Below are 14,860 nucleotides of genomic sequence, written 5' to 3'. Positions count from 1 at the left end.
TTACTCACTTTGGGGAGATGCAATTGCATTTGAAATGCTCCCAAGAGACCTTTGGCCAATGCTCCACCGGAGGTGCTTTGAGAAGTTGCATTTTCGGAATGTAACTTGCACTGTTTATCGACACTGTTCATTTTCCCCAGACCGAAGTCCGGCGACCGTCGCCTGAGGGCTAGCTCGACCCCGGCGACCACCGCCTGGGGGTCGCGCGACCCCGGCGACCGCCGCCTGGGGTCGTTGGACCTCGGGCGTCACCTGGGTGGTGCGACCCAAGCCAAGCGTTGCCTGGGTCGCGCGACCCAGGTGACGCCTGAGGTCCGACAACCCCAGGCGGCGATCGCCGGGGTTGTGCGACCCCAGGCGGTGGTTGCTGGCGACCAGATCTGGCCGTCGGCGGTTGGCCGGCGACCTGATCTAGCCGGCGGTTTAGCTCCACCGGAGCTTTTTTAAAAAAAAAAAACAATTAGCAAAAGTCCTTTAGCCCAAGTTGATTTTAAAAAACACTTACCAAACACTACTTGCATTTCGGAAAACCCCTTTAGCCCAAAGGTATTTGTATTCCCCCAAATGCATTCTCCCAAAGTCGAACCAAACGGGCCCTATATTAAGTTATCCAGGTGATATGCATTGACATTACTTTTTTGGATATATTCACTAGAAGTCCTAAGAGTTGTGATGAAAGTGCATTCGAGTCCTAAAACTTGCAAAAAAATGCAATCAAGTCCTAAAACTTGTCGAATTTGTTCAATCGAGTCCTAAAGTTAACTCTGTCCAATTTGGCTAATGAAAAATGCTGACGTGGCGCTGACTTATTGGCCCGATCAAGCCCACGAAGACTTTTGGGCTCAATTGGTTGGATTCGGGCCCAATTTCAAAAGCTCTTAGCCCGGTAGATATCCGTGCCTGACTTGATGCTCAAGGCGGAGAGCAGTCATCCCCTGCAGGTGCACCCACTTTGCCAGCTCCAGATCTGAAATTGAATCTTGACCTCCATCATCATCAAAGCCGTTCAAACTCATGAGTCCCGTGGTCAAGCGGTCAATGCCCCCCTCGGCGCTTCGCAAATGGTCCAACCCGGTGCCGACACGTGCCGAGCTCACAGGCGGGTGCTTCAGGGGGTATTAATGGCGACGGGAGTATATAAACCCCCGAGTTCGTGTTCCGGAAGCGTTGCGTGATCTGCCTTCTCTTGAATTCGACATTTGCCGTGATCAAATCGAAGGTACGTCGTCATCTAATCTCGCTTTCCGTCGATCACTTTGCATGTCTGATGATTGCGAACGTCCCTGTGAGTTTCATTGGCGTTGTTCGCTGATTTGTGATGTTTGTTTCGTGGTATGTTAGCGAGGTTGCTGTGATTCGTATTCCGAAGAGTAGTCTCGGAAATTTGATGACGGACTAGGTTAAACGGTTGAGTTATAGATAGGTGTGTGCTTTGTGCAGCTGCAATCGCCAGTGTAATTAGTGACATTCGGGGGTTGGATTGAAGCAAATGGGTTTTTATTTTTTTGGTTGGAGATTCATTAGAAAAGATGTATACCTTCCCTTCTGGTCTTAGATCGATGATCAGCTGATGTATGGTGGTTGTGCCGGTGAAATGTGGTTTCACTAAGTGGCACGTGGTGTCTGTAGCTTTGGGCGGGGTTATTCGTTGGTGGCAATCTAATCTGGTTACGAGTTTATATTTCTTGATGGGAGAGGACCGGGACCGGTTATTGCGATTTTCTTTGAGTGGATTTTGGCTGGTGTTTCATCGGTGATTAATTGTTTGGGTCGGTTTATCTTTTTTCCACCACAGTTTGGTTTAGTCTTTGCTAAATCTAATTGATGAGGAAAGTTGAGAGGAATGCATATTAAGGCAAGCGACTCTCATGTTTGAAATGCCAATTCGCTTCATCGTTCGGAATTGTCTGGACAAACTTTTCACATTTTGAAGCTTCTAGTGATAACTGAAGAGTTAGGCATGAGAAACAAGATATGATGGGAGTTGGTTGTGCTAAAGGCGCCATTTCTTGTGCTTTGCTGCCTAGGCATGGTGAGGACAGAGGCATGAACAAAAGCGTGAAAGACAAGATAAATGACCCGTCTTGTTTTTTCTTAACATGCAGATGATATCTGTTTTTAGCATGTAAAGAATTATTTGCGTTAAGCATGGGCTGTTTATGATGTGCATATTGTCTGTTAAGACGTTCATATGGCTGGTGGAAGTATTGCTTAATTTGGTATTAGCAAGGGAAATGCCATTATTTGTATGGAAAGTTGAGGATATGCTGCTGCTGGTTGTATCTCGAAATAACCGAATGTATACTTCAAAGGCATAAGAAGTGACAGTATCCTTTCACCTCTTTGCTAAGCACAGAAGCCAAGAATAGATGAGCTTGAATATATGGTTGCATGATCGTGTTTCTCTGTCACCCTGTATTCCTGACTTATTGAGCTCATCATAGAATAGACTGGTGCTATGTGATCTGAAGAGTGCAATCAATAGGTACTCATGTGCGCAATGCACTTTTCACTGATTCCTTACCCTGATCAATGGATCTGAAATTTTTATCGCAATTTCTTTACATGTGATATGGCATTGTGTGTCATGATTGAATTGCAGCAGAATCCATGGAAACTCCAAAAAGCCAAATGGAGAAGCCTTCACCTCCACCTCTTACTTCATGCCGGAAGAGCAAGAAGGATGATGCCACTTTCTTGGAGGATTTGAAGGACCACATCGATGAATTTATAAATGCATCCATGGAAGAGCATAAAACTTGTTTCAAGAAGACCATGCAAAAGGTTGTTCCCTCAGTAAATCGTAAAGCAATCCACTTCTTGATGTTCTTTATCGTCCAGTCTAATTTATGACTCCATTTGATTTTGCTTGAATCAGATGTTTGGAATGTCAAAGGTTGTTGCGGAGAGGAGTTCTGCCACACAGGAAGTTGAAAGTTCTCTGCCGCTTCGGACAACTGTGGCAGAATAAATCATCTCTCAGTGGTGCTAGCTTAGCGTAGATATGGGTGACTTGTTTTCTTTTTTGTTTTCCGGTTTGACGGTTGAAGTTTTGAATGGATTTTGTTAGCTCTAGTTCATAGGTCATATATTTTGTGAACTTTGTTCTTCATTAAATGATTCCCCAGCTTCTGAGTTGCTAGAATAATTCTCGCTTTTAGATCTTTAGATGGGCAAACAAGTCGGGAGTGAAGAATTGCGCTATGCCGAATTGCCCAATTTTTTATTTTATTTTTTCTGGATGGAAGCGCAAGCACGATATATGTACAGTATAGATGTCTACTGAAAGGGCTGCCTCTTATTTTGGTCGTTCTTCAAGCAACCCAAAAAGGTGGGGGAAAAAGGCGAACGGTTGATCCTAAATGAGTTTTCAACTCAATTATCATGCATGGTAACCGTTGGTAACACTGAGGACCACAGGGCATATGAGGAAGTTTAGAGTTCAAATCAGCTAACAACTGACCCAAGTTAATGACCTTTAGAGCCAAGCTTGATGAGAAAATGAGGGAGAAAACCCCCATGGAAAGAGTTGACCTACTAAACTTGATCATTGGCATGGCAGCTTGCAGGCTTGAGAGGTGAGGTCTTTCATTAGGTCTGTCATTGGCGGGGCTTATTGTCGTGGCTTCGGACGATAGATAGGCTTGTGGTAAGAGTGATTGGTGAGGGAAGGCCTGGCTATTCGACCGTAATTTCGAGAAGCCTAGCCAAGTCTGTCATGAATAACCTGTGGGATCTATGGATGAGTCTGAGCCGAAAACTCGGATGAGTCTGAGCTGAAAACTAGGAAGGAGAGTGACTTACATTCATAATGCATTTAACTTTGGTGGAGAGATCTCTCTTGATGAGTAGCTTGCTTAATTGTTTCAAGAAGTACTCCTCAATTTTTACGAAATTTCTCATATGAACTTAGATTGTACTTCTCTATGCTTGGGAAAGGTGGCTCTCGTTCAACTAGTATTAATGGGAAAGTGAAGTGTGTATGCAAATGAATTCTACAAGCTCATTGAAAATGCTAAGTATGGATGCTTAGACCAATTTGCTAAACTGGATAACGACATGATGTTGATTAGCCCCTATTGAGCATATGATATGACGTATTTATTTAAATGAATGCTCATAGGTTGTTGCGTTGACTTGTAGATCGATTTTAAACTAAGTTTTATTTAGCTATTATAAGTGGCCTCGTGTCAAGCTCATTATTGTAAAATGAATATCGAGTACCCTAATTATACTAACCAGAATATATTTAAAATGAGGTGCATAATTCTCTCAGGCAAATGGGAAATGTTTCTTCAGCAGATCCTTAAAAAAGCATTCATTACACGAGACCTATTTTTTTCCCTTGCAAAATACCCAATTCTTCAGTAAAGCATAGCTTGCCGTCTAAATAGCACATTTGATGTTTTTTTTAGCCAACCGCAATTTGCAATATGATCTGGTACAATTAATCTTAAGGGAAAATGACACAAACGGCATATGAATTTTGGCTTAATGTGCAATATGATCTTTGAGTTTTCAATTTATTCAATGTGATTTCTGAACTGTAGCTCAATATATAATGTGATTCATGTAATTATTCCTGTCTTTATCCTTAATGCTGACTTAACCACACATGCATTGAATTATTAAGTGTAAGGAGTTCGCTTTTTTTAAGGAATCCTTCCTCGAATTGATCTCGTCAATTCAATTCACTGATCTGTCTAAATTCATTCTTATATGTCCTCAAGACCTTCTGTTGATAACATGATTGGCGGGAGGAAGGATGATATGATTGGATGGGCCAAGAACAAGACATGATTGATCGCTCCATTCTCGCCAAACAGGGCAATGTGGCCAATGTCGTACGATACGGTGCTCGAGGCACATGCCATCTCTCGTACGTCGTGAGAAAGTAGGTGAGCTAACCAACCTAACCCAACCTCGCTAGGCAGTTCCATTTTCACTGTTATCTAGCTAATTGTTCCAGTCTTGAGCTAGCCACACCGCATCTTGTCATGATTCTTGTTGCTTAAATCTGTACTTTTCGTGGGATTGACGATGTCTTCGTCCCATATCTGTGACTGCAGCAAGCCAATAATCAAGTGATGTTAGAAATGGGGAACACGTGTAGTGTTTTCATCTTGTCAAAAGGTTTCTGGAGAAAAGGGCATGAAAAGATTGCTCAAATCCGTCAATCCAGCTGCTCACTTTCGAAGTTCTTTGTTTCTAATCATGACCTCAAAAAGTTAGCACCTCGATCTGTCACTTTCTGAAGGCGTACATCGTTGCAGAAGCGATAACAGTAAGGAAACGCATCTGCAGTATAAACCACCCAGAATTCGTGGTTCTTTACCTTAAATTGTTTGGATTGCAGTAATAATCAATCAGAGTTCATGACTCTTCACACAGAATTCCTCGTTCACGATAGCACACGTCATTCTATGAGATGGTGATAATTTTTAACTGATGTACAAGATACTGTGCAGCTTCTGTTTTTCTCACCAAACTGTCAAGCTAAGGATTTGGCAAGGGAATCCCATCAATGAAGAACCAGAAACCAAGAAGTCAATGCCTCCAAAGATTGTGTTTTACCAACTTCAAGCGTCATTATAACCATGATGCACGCTTCACACTCCAATTCTCGCGTGTGGCTCTCACACCTTTTATCCATCTCCCAGCCCCCCTCAAAAGAAATGATGGAAAAAAAGAAAAAGCAAAGGAGATATATGATCTAATAGAGCAAGGCTTGTGACCTGTCTTCCTTGAAGCATCGATTCTTTGGTTTTTTTTTTATTCCAAAATCTTGATACCCATCAAGTGAATCTCGGAGGGCACACTCATATTCATACGGTCATGTACGGTACTCTCTATTTATGCATGGAACTATCTCATAACGTAAGAATATAAAGAAACTTGTATGTACCGTCATACAGGTACTGGTAGAATGATTATAGCTTGGGCAACAATATGACTAATACGTTGAGAATTTATAATTGCGGAATGACAAATACACAGTTGAGTAGAACTCTAGGAGCACGTAACTTGACGATATTCAGACATATAAATCACCGCTTGTGATTATACCTAAAGCTAATACAAGTACTGGTCTTCTTATTATCATATATCTGCTGCTTCTTTGATATATCTCTCTCTCCCAAGAGATCACGCTTCAATGGAGCTTCACATTCTTCATCCTGTGTGACAAGAAACATTGACATGAGTTACGGGACGTCAACTCGTTCGTCCTCACCTTTGTGTTTGGTCAGACTTGAGATGCTCTTTTATCATATGCAGAGGGAATAATAGTGGTAAAACATAGTTTGTATTTTTTATGTTTTTTGACAGACGATAATGCTCATGAGGAGCAGGAAAGAGAGAGAACATGTCGATGATTAATGAGGATCCAAGAAGTACCAAGCCCAACATAAACGATGCATATAATACAAGTCAAAATCATTCTAGAAGGAAAAGCAAAAGCCTGGTAGAGAATTTTGGACCCATGCGTTTTGCTTTTGTAAGTTTGCTCTGCCGGTGAAATCTCCAGCCACTTAAAGCCCCACCCTCTGGTTTCATTTCAGGAAATTCCTCTGGAAACTTCAGAAAAAGAATTGTACAGAGAGAGAGAGAGGAGGGGGGGGGGTGTGTGGTGTGGTGTTTATGTTTATGCAGTGAATATTGTTTCTTAGTCTAGAGTGTCAAAATGCTGTTTCTTAGATGAACATATGAAGATGCTAAAATCGTTTGGCATGTAGTTAAAGAAGTCAAAAGTTGATCTAGCTACTTGACTGACCTTAAGCTGACTTAATTAGTAACCATATGGCTGTATGGAGAGAAAAAGGCATGTGCAAATAGAATAGGCATCTACCTGCTTCATCAAAAATATGTTTAAAGAGGAAATGTAAAAACTATTTCTTTTGTGTTGCTGCCAATTTAATTTAGGTCAACAGTTGGTCATTCTTGTGCTCTACAAGTATATAGTACAAGTATTACCTTTTGTCCTCATCATTACTGTTTCCATGCCCGGTTGTCCTGTAATTAGGAAAGGGGACTTGGCCAGACTCAATATGCTTCACATCCTCCACAAGCAACTCATAATGCCTCTTCACTTCCTCAGCAGTTTTGCCACCCACGGCTTTGGCCACATTGTGCCAACGGTCCGGCGTGTCCTTGTCGTACACCGCCAGCGCCTTCTCGAATGCCTTGTTCTGCTTCGCCGTCCAGGAGCTCGAACCCCTCGACATCGAACTGGACGCCATTTCTCCCCTAACCTGATTGAGAGATTGGAATGACTAGTTTAGATTGTATTGAAAATGCTGGGTTGCTTGAATGGTGTCTGTGATGAAGGGAAGAAAGAAAGATCAAGAGGAGTCGAAGAAAAGAAAAGGGCTATCAGTCGAGTGATGATATGAGCAGAAGAGGTGGCAAATGCCTGCTCTTTATAAGCAGTTGGGAGAGGAGGGGGGGAGAGGTGGTGTGGTGGTGAGGTGGGGTAGAGCCAGTTGGCCTATAAATCTTTGCTAATGTTGTAAGGGAATTTCTAATGATTTGTCTCCTTAGGAACCACAAAATTGAGAGCAACGACAAAGATGAAGGAAAATGATGTATGTAAGGGGATATGGAGAATCAGTATCTCCAATAACTTTTTAAGGTTATTTATTATTATTAAATTGCCTTATTTATTTGTGATAAAGCATGTGGATCTATAAACAAAAAAAATGCAAATCTACTAATTAGCCCATGTCCAAGGATATTATAATTTGTGGGGTGGGGTTTGTATGATCTCTCGAACGATCAATTTACAGTCCTAAAAATGCTCCATTCATGTCTATTTTAGCTTATCTCTCATAAAATGTAGCACCTCGCAATAAACATTTTAAATTTTTTTAATGAACGATCAAATTTGTTCTTTTATGATCTAATGGACACCAATCTTCGCGGAATCTGACCTTGAGATATTTGTAGAAGTGCCCCCTGTGGCTGATCCAGGAAGCAAGTACCCAAGAGATAACCATGCATTGAAAAATAGAGGGAAAAGTAAAAGAGGACAAAACAGATTTCCCAGAGACCAGGGTAAATAACTTTTTCTTCTTCTTTTTCGCAGCTACAAGGGATTTTGTGCAGATTTGTCCCTCTTGTTTTCACTCACTGAATTATTATACAAATTGCATCATTGCATGGTCACGAAGGTGGGCCATGCAAGCTCAAACCTACAATCAGCGAAACACTTTCACGTGCGCACCACAATCCATATCCCTTGCTGCTGCAAGAAAACTTTTATGGAGTTCAGTTTCGAAAAAAGCTGCCTCTGATTTGTGCCCTTCTGATCTTCATGTTGCAGGAGGAGAGATCTCTTGCGCCTTACATATTCACTGCCCTGAACAACTTTCCAAGCAATTTCTAGCTGGCTATCTGAGTCCGTACCAACCATCACTAGCTTGCTAATGATCTTATTACACCCTTTTGTCCTTCCCCGTGACAAGTTCAACATTTGTCTCCCGCTTCTCTAGCGGTATTCGGCACTTTCTTGAGTTTTTGTTTTCGAGATTCTGCAGTGAAAAGTTCCGTTAAAACAGACCTCAGAGTCTAGACCCTGCATTATTTTCATGAAAAGTCTCTTAAGCACTTGGGGTCCTTCATTTTCGAACAAAAGGTTACGTCTCGATACTTGGGAAGTGTTTTTTCTTGATGTCCAAAGAGAGCCTTTTTTTTTTTGGTCTCTGGTCGGTAACAGGGTAGATAGGATTATAGATTAGATTAGAACATTCGACAAATTCTGTCTTAGCCTCAGGAGATCAGGGAACAGAGAACAAGATTTATCAGTCCACCTGTCAAATCAGTGGCATAAACCCAGCACGATATTCGCATGATAAATATAAGGACAAAAGCCATAAAAAATCCTAAATTATGTCACCGCGACATAAAAAATCTCAAACTTGTACATGTATGGCACATTTACCCTCTATCAAAATTCTGTGAATGAGAACCGTTAAAAATCTACCTACATGAACACCGGAAAGCAAACCGTGTTGACATGGCGTTCACGTGGTTTAAGTGAAATTAAAAATAACATTGTTTTGGCTAAAAAATCATCTAATAAAACCTTGACAAAAGGTAAATGTGTCACATAAGTACAATTTTCAGATTTTTTATGTCACAAGAAAAAGTTTAGGGTAATGCGTCACAGAAGACATAGTTTGGAGGTTTTTTGCGACTTTTTCCCAAAATATAATGCAGAATGAGGCGGCGTTTAAACATATACAAATAAAGCGAAAATGTGAATTAGAGAATTTTCTATATAATTCGATATATCATTAAAGATTACATCAACATAAATGGGCTTTAAAAAATGACTTTCTAAGATAATATATATCAATCAAGATATGCACAATCAAATGGATATATTTTGCACAAAGTTACAGAAAACTAACAAAAATATGCTAATTATTTCTAGTATAGGAAAATATCCTGTAGAATTATCCTAATTATCTCTAACATCCCCTCAAACTCAAGATAATTAAGTTAGCTTGAGTTTGGTAAAAAAAGATATAAAGCGGAAAAGTGAATTATAGAATTTTCTGTATAATTCAATATATCATAATGAAGATTGCATCATAGGTTTTATGAGATGACTATTTAATGTAATATATATCAATTAAAATTTGCACGATTAAGGGATCGCACAATCTCAGGAAATACAAAAAACCGATAGAAATATCCTAATTATCTCTAGTATAGGAATATCCTTAAGAATCATCCTAGTTATCTTTACCATGTAGTGCAAAAAAAAAAAAAAAAAGCACCAACATAAACACTGTCTGGTATATAAAGGTTTCTTTGGCTTTTCTGCAATTACTATATAGAGCAATTGCTATATAGAGTAGAAGTTGGCCTATCAGATGGCTAATCACTTCTAAGTATACCAATAAATGCACTCTGTCCAAGGAAAAAATATCTTTGGTATGATGTGTTCCAATTCTTTGCCATATGTTGATTCAGACTGGGCCACAAAAATTGGCATCGAAGTGTCTGCCCACTTGTTGTTTATGCTAAACTCAAGATAGACAAAAGCACCGTCTACTTTGCCGTTTTTGGATTTGACTATTAAGTAGGAGATAAGAGTCATCAGACACTTTTACTTCTCTCGGGGTGAACAGATTTTTTGAAGCTGGGCCTGCCCATGTGTCTGTTTCGCTCTCACTCCTTAACGATGAAGATCCTATCACAGCACATCCGGTTGGTCATGAGCAACCAAATTGCATTAATGCACCAGAATCTTTGGATGGTCCATATCCGAAGAGTTCTTCTGTCCTCATGGTGTTGATTATTAGCATTCTTTTCCTTGTTAACTGCAAAAACCCAACCAAAGGCCCTTGCAAATTTGCCTTATTAGCATCTGGACCATCAAGATTTATGCCTCTCTCTCTCCGGAAGAGATCGATTTTTCCTAATATTTGAATGCAGGGCAACATTACATCATCGAAAAAGTTCATACAGGGGGATTGGGGGAATTCGGGACTTCGTAATACTGCATCCCGACGAGCCCCTTTCTTTCGTCTATTCCCGCAACTGTCACACATACAAGTTCATGTTATTACTAGTTACTAGCTTACTATCTGAGATTGTGTTTGGGACAGAACCTCGCACCGCATCCGACGTGGCCAGATTGAATTTCTGCAAGAATTTTCTTGTGGACCCTGATTGATTGAACAACATATTCCGTGGAATGAAAGACTAATCTAAGAAAGCAATCCACTACTATAGCAAATCAAGATCCCATGGGCATAAGAATGTTAAAAGAGTACCAACTTTCGGAGGTTGGCGGTGAGATATTATGCGACCCCTAGAGCTGCAAGTTGGCTAGCGTTGTCCCATCCTAGAGACCTATTTTGGCAAAAGAAATCTTACAACTAGGCGCTCAGTCCATCGACCGATCCAAGAATCAACAAGAAACGATCCTTATTTGATTTGGGAAGATAATTTAGAATTCAAAATTGCCGGGAAGTGGAAGGTTCCAAGAAGAGAAGTTGCAGGCAGCATCTTTCTGTGCTGGAGATATAGATGCTGTAGTACGTATCATGTCCACTTGCAAAATCAACGAGAACCAAAGCAAATAATGGAGGTTGAAATTTTGCCAGGACAAATTCTTAACTGGCCTCCCAGTTCCCGTATTTTCGTACCTCACAAGAGCTGAAGTTCGCAAATTTTGCAACATATTCAGGTTCTATGTCCATTACTCTTTCCCTCGACTTACGATTACTTATCGAGATTAACCCTTTTTGGGCAAATTCATGTTGTTCTGGGACAGTTACATCGTATCCTGTTAGTTAAACTGTATCTGGTATACGTGGCCCCCCATGTCAAGTTGCGAACCGTCCCGGTCATTGGATTCTGGCCACAGGCTAGTGGGGCAGGAAATGATCATTAGTTGAAAAGAACTCGTGAAGAAATTTTCGGAGGAATCTGTACGGGAAAAGAAAAAAAGCGTTGCTTTAAATACACCCTCCTCGTCCACTATTCGAATCCTTATCATTGAGCCTGTCTTCCACAACAATGTAATATCTCCCTCACCTTCCTCTCTCTTAGGAGTGCTCCTTTTCGTCCCGGTGGTCCTTCCTCGCAAGTGGAAGGAAGTCGTCATCCGGGCTCTCGACCGATAAATGGCTCTAGTTTTGCTTCGCATGTCGGTCTAATTTCCGAGGTCCTAGTGTTGACAGCATTCATTTAGACAATTGAATGCACCTAAATGAAGCCTTTGTTTAACATGTTAAGGATCAGGGAGTTGGAAATCTACCGACTTTGCAGGGGGGGGGCGCAAATTAGTCCACACAGGCTCGGCCGACTTTGCCCCACAGCAGCCGGAAAAGCGTCGCCTATCACATTCTCAATGGAATCTTTGAAGGAACAACACAAAAGAAAGGAAAAAAGGGTGCTCGGTGGATCTAGTTGAAGAGAGATTTTGTGTTTTTCTTTTACGTCACGAAAATTCTACGGTGAATATGCAGAGCTAAATGCTGCTCTTGTATCAACAGGAGCCTCATGTGGGTTTTGATAAGCATTTGTTTTTAGCTTTCATGGTTGGACTTTGGTGCTCTCTCTGACATGTGACTCTAGATTTGAATGGGTTGAAGCCATATGTAATGGACACTCAAACTCGATAATTACTTCTGTGGCTTGTAATGAATATTGATGAAAGAGATAGAGCCACAAGAAAATATGAAGCAGACTGCGAGGATTATGTAACTCACCTAATTAAGAGGAAGAAATTCCTAAAACTTTCAAAAGATCACCAGCAGCTTTTGCTTACAATTTTCAACGCCATCGTTCCGATCCGATGCGCTCAAACAGTAGTCTCATCTAAATTACAGATTTAGAAGGTAAGTTTCGATAGATACCAAGAGTCTGTCGTCCGGGCACGATAATATATCATCTCGGTACATCACTCTGATTTTTTTTGTTTTTATTGCCTCTAAATTGCCCTCAAAAGCCAATCGCCGATCTGCTTCCTAATGTCAAGATGCGAAGAAGGTGCTGCCGCATGAAGTATATTCCAATTTGGCCATCCATTTTTAGTTCTTGAAATGGGAAATATCGCTTTTCCGATAAGAATAAAGCCGACTAACCTATCAGGTTGAAGTGGCAGAGCAATCTTTTGTAACAAGACGCCGATGGGTTTCATTCTTTTTACAATTTCATCATAAAGACACATTGATAGGAAGGAAGAAAAAAAAAATAATCAGAAAGCAAAATGTGGCTCAAAGAGGCTGTGTATAGATATTTCGTTTGAAGAAGCGCAAGAAACATGGGCATTGAGGGTGCGTTTGGTTCAGCATTCCCAAAAGACTTTTGGGGAATGCAAATACCTTTAACTCAAAGCCCCTTGGGGAAATGCAAATTGCGTTTGGTAAAAAATCCTTTGTGAAGCTATTTTGGCCCAAGTAGTGTTTGGCAAATCTTATTTTGCAAAAGATTTTGGGATTTTTTTTAATTAAAAAAAAAGAGCTTACTCTTCACTGGAGCTGGCGATGGGTTACTGCCGCCGGCGGCCATTGCCCAAGGTCGGGCCGCTGGGGCCGGGCAACCCTCGGCGAGGGGGTTGCACGACGACTGCTTGGGTCGTGAGACCCAGGCAACGGACGCCTGAGGTCGCGTGACCTAGGCGACGACCGCCTGGGGTCGCGCAACCCTCACCGAGGGTCGCCCGACCTTCGGTGACCCGTACTCGAGCGGCCCGACCTTGGGCGACGGTCACCGGCGCCAGATCTGGCTCGCTGGCCCCTCGCCAGCTGCCCTCAATCCAAAGAAGATGAACAGTCATGATGGGCAAAATTGGAATATTGAAGAATTAGTGAGAGTAGTTTAGGAAGAAAAAAATTGGTTTCAACATTTGTCAAATGCTGAAAGCTCGAAGCTGGTCCAGACTAGCCTTGGGCTTTCAGCATTCCCAATGCTAACTTTCTACCGAAAGCAAATTGAAAATGCTCGCCAAATGCCTCAACATTTTCCCAAGAGGATTTCGGAATGCTGAACCAAACGCACCCTAAATCATTTCACTACTCTTGAACCAGGAAGCTGATTCTTGCACGTCCTGGTCCAATGTTTATCTCATACTTCTGCATTCAACAACTATCATAAATGGTCAAGAATTAGAATGGACAAGAAACATTCTGCAACTTAATCGATCCTTTTTAAGGACATGCCTTTGGTTTCTGCAACTTATTCTCCGCAAATCTTGTCGGGACTCCATCGTCTCTTCTTACTGTTTACAAGCACCCTAAAACTTCCCATTGATTCGAAAGATCTTAGGCAAGCAATGCATGCTGTTCAGTCAGCTGAGGTTCACGCATGAAACACGTACATCCGATGAAAATGACCAATCTATAACCATGAATCTAACCAAATTCATGTACATAGATGCCTGCACACACAATCGTACTTCAGATTCAGAAGAAATGCATGCATGCATGCATTGCACCCAGATAATTTCCTGCGTGGGTCATCACGGGCCCAAATTGACTTGCACGGAAGACTAATCGAAGACTTGCCAAAATGTGGCCCAGTCATGTCTATCATGGCTTTTGGGTCCAACAACTTAACCTTTTACACTTACGAGCTGAAACTTCTTTCTGGCTGCAATGGCCCAGATTGTACCCTCAATCGTTCGTCTGTGAATTGATGGATTTGACAAAAAGTTCCATTTGTTTGGCCGTGTGAAGCTATGATAATGACTATATATCAGCAATCCCATAAGCAACCTGTGAGAAACAGAAAATTCAAAGCATCACGAGATTACTGAGTAAGTAAAATGCAACTGCAACTTTAATCATCTTCCTGTACTTTCTTTATTCGCATATGCACCCTATTGGGATCGCCGTACGAAATAAAAGTCCGATGAATGAAGAGCATTATATCGTAGTCAAGCTGATGAAACTGCTCTTTAGGCCCTCGAAAAGGGTAGAAGATACGATGGTAACAAGTGATTTGGTATTTTCATCTCTTTAAATCCGACCAATGCTAGTAAGAAGGCATTCAAAAGATGGTTAGAGTGTATTTTTATCATCATTAATCGCAAAAGAACAATTAACTCCAGAAAATTCCGACTCTTCCTCAATAATTGTTTAAGTGAAGCATCGCTCGACATATGCGATTGATTTGAACTAGCATTGTGTATGATGTGAGTCGATTACTTTGCAATTGTGAATTCATCAATCAAAGTGGCCTTATTCGTATTTTTTGATGCCAACCGTTGGCTTATTAAACAAGTTAATCGGCCTCTATTATTTGACTAAATCCTCTATTAGTCTGATAAACCACTTGTTTCAAAATCATATCTGGTGACCAAACCGACGATTCGTCATTGAAGTTTGCTTTATTTTTCGCT

The 14,860-nt window shown here is 41.2% G+C and overlaps 2 protein-coding genes across 3 annotated transcripts; one reads left to right on the top strand and one right to left on the bottom strand.

The window, feature by feature from the left end:
* The first annotated feature begins 1,071 nt into the window (after positions 1-1,071).
* On the top strand, positions 1,072-3,204 carry LOC115672456 (uncharacterized). Of its 2 annotated transcripts, none has more exons than XM_030594266.2 (3): positions 1,072-1,219; positions 2,606-2,784; positions 2,879-3,204. In XM_030594266.2, exons 2-3 carry the CDS (start codon positions 2,611-2,613, stop codon positions 2,969-2,971), a joined length of 267 nt encoding a protein of 88 aa, XP_030450126.1. In that variant the 5' UTR covers positions 1,072-1,219; positions 2,606-2,610; the 3' UTR covers positions 2,972-3,204. The 2 variants fall into 2 exon arrangements, with proteins under 2 accessions (XP_030450126.1, XP_030450125.1); XM_030594265.2 differs by having other exon boundaries at positions 1,074-1,219; positions 2,603-2,784.
* A 2,746-nt stretch (positions 3,205-5,950) lies between these two features.
* On the bottom strand, positions 5,951-7,438 carry LOC115672499 (protein RADIALIS-like 3). The gene is made up of 2 exons (XM_030594305.2): positions 6,973-7,438; positions 5,951-6,176 (listed from the first exon to the last, which is right to left on the bottom strand). Exons 1-2 carry the CDS (start codon positions 7,236-7,238, stop codon positions 6,152-6,154), a joined length of 291 nt encoding a protein of 96 aa, XP_030450165.1. The 5' UTR covers positions 7,239-7,438; the 3' UTR covers positions 5,951-6,151.
* Positions 7,439-14,860: the final 7,422 nt, after the last annotated feature.

This window comes from Syzygium oleosum, unplaced genomic scaffold, assembly GCF_021117445.2.
Source record: "Syzygium oleosum isolate NSW1041296 unplaced genomic scaffold, Sole_v2.1 Sole_v2.33, whole genome shotgun sequence".
Lineage (NCBI taxonomy): Eukaryota > Viridiplantae > Streptophyta > Magnoliopsida > Myrtales > Myrtaceae > Syzygium > Syzygium oleosum.
The sequence above is the reverse complement of the archived record's forward strand: the minus strand, read 5'-3'. Positions and strand labels throughout refer to the sequence as shown.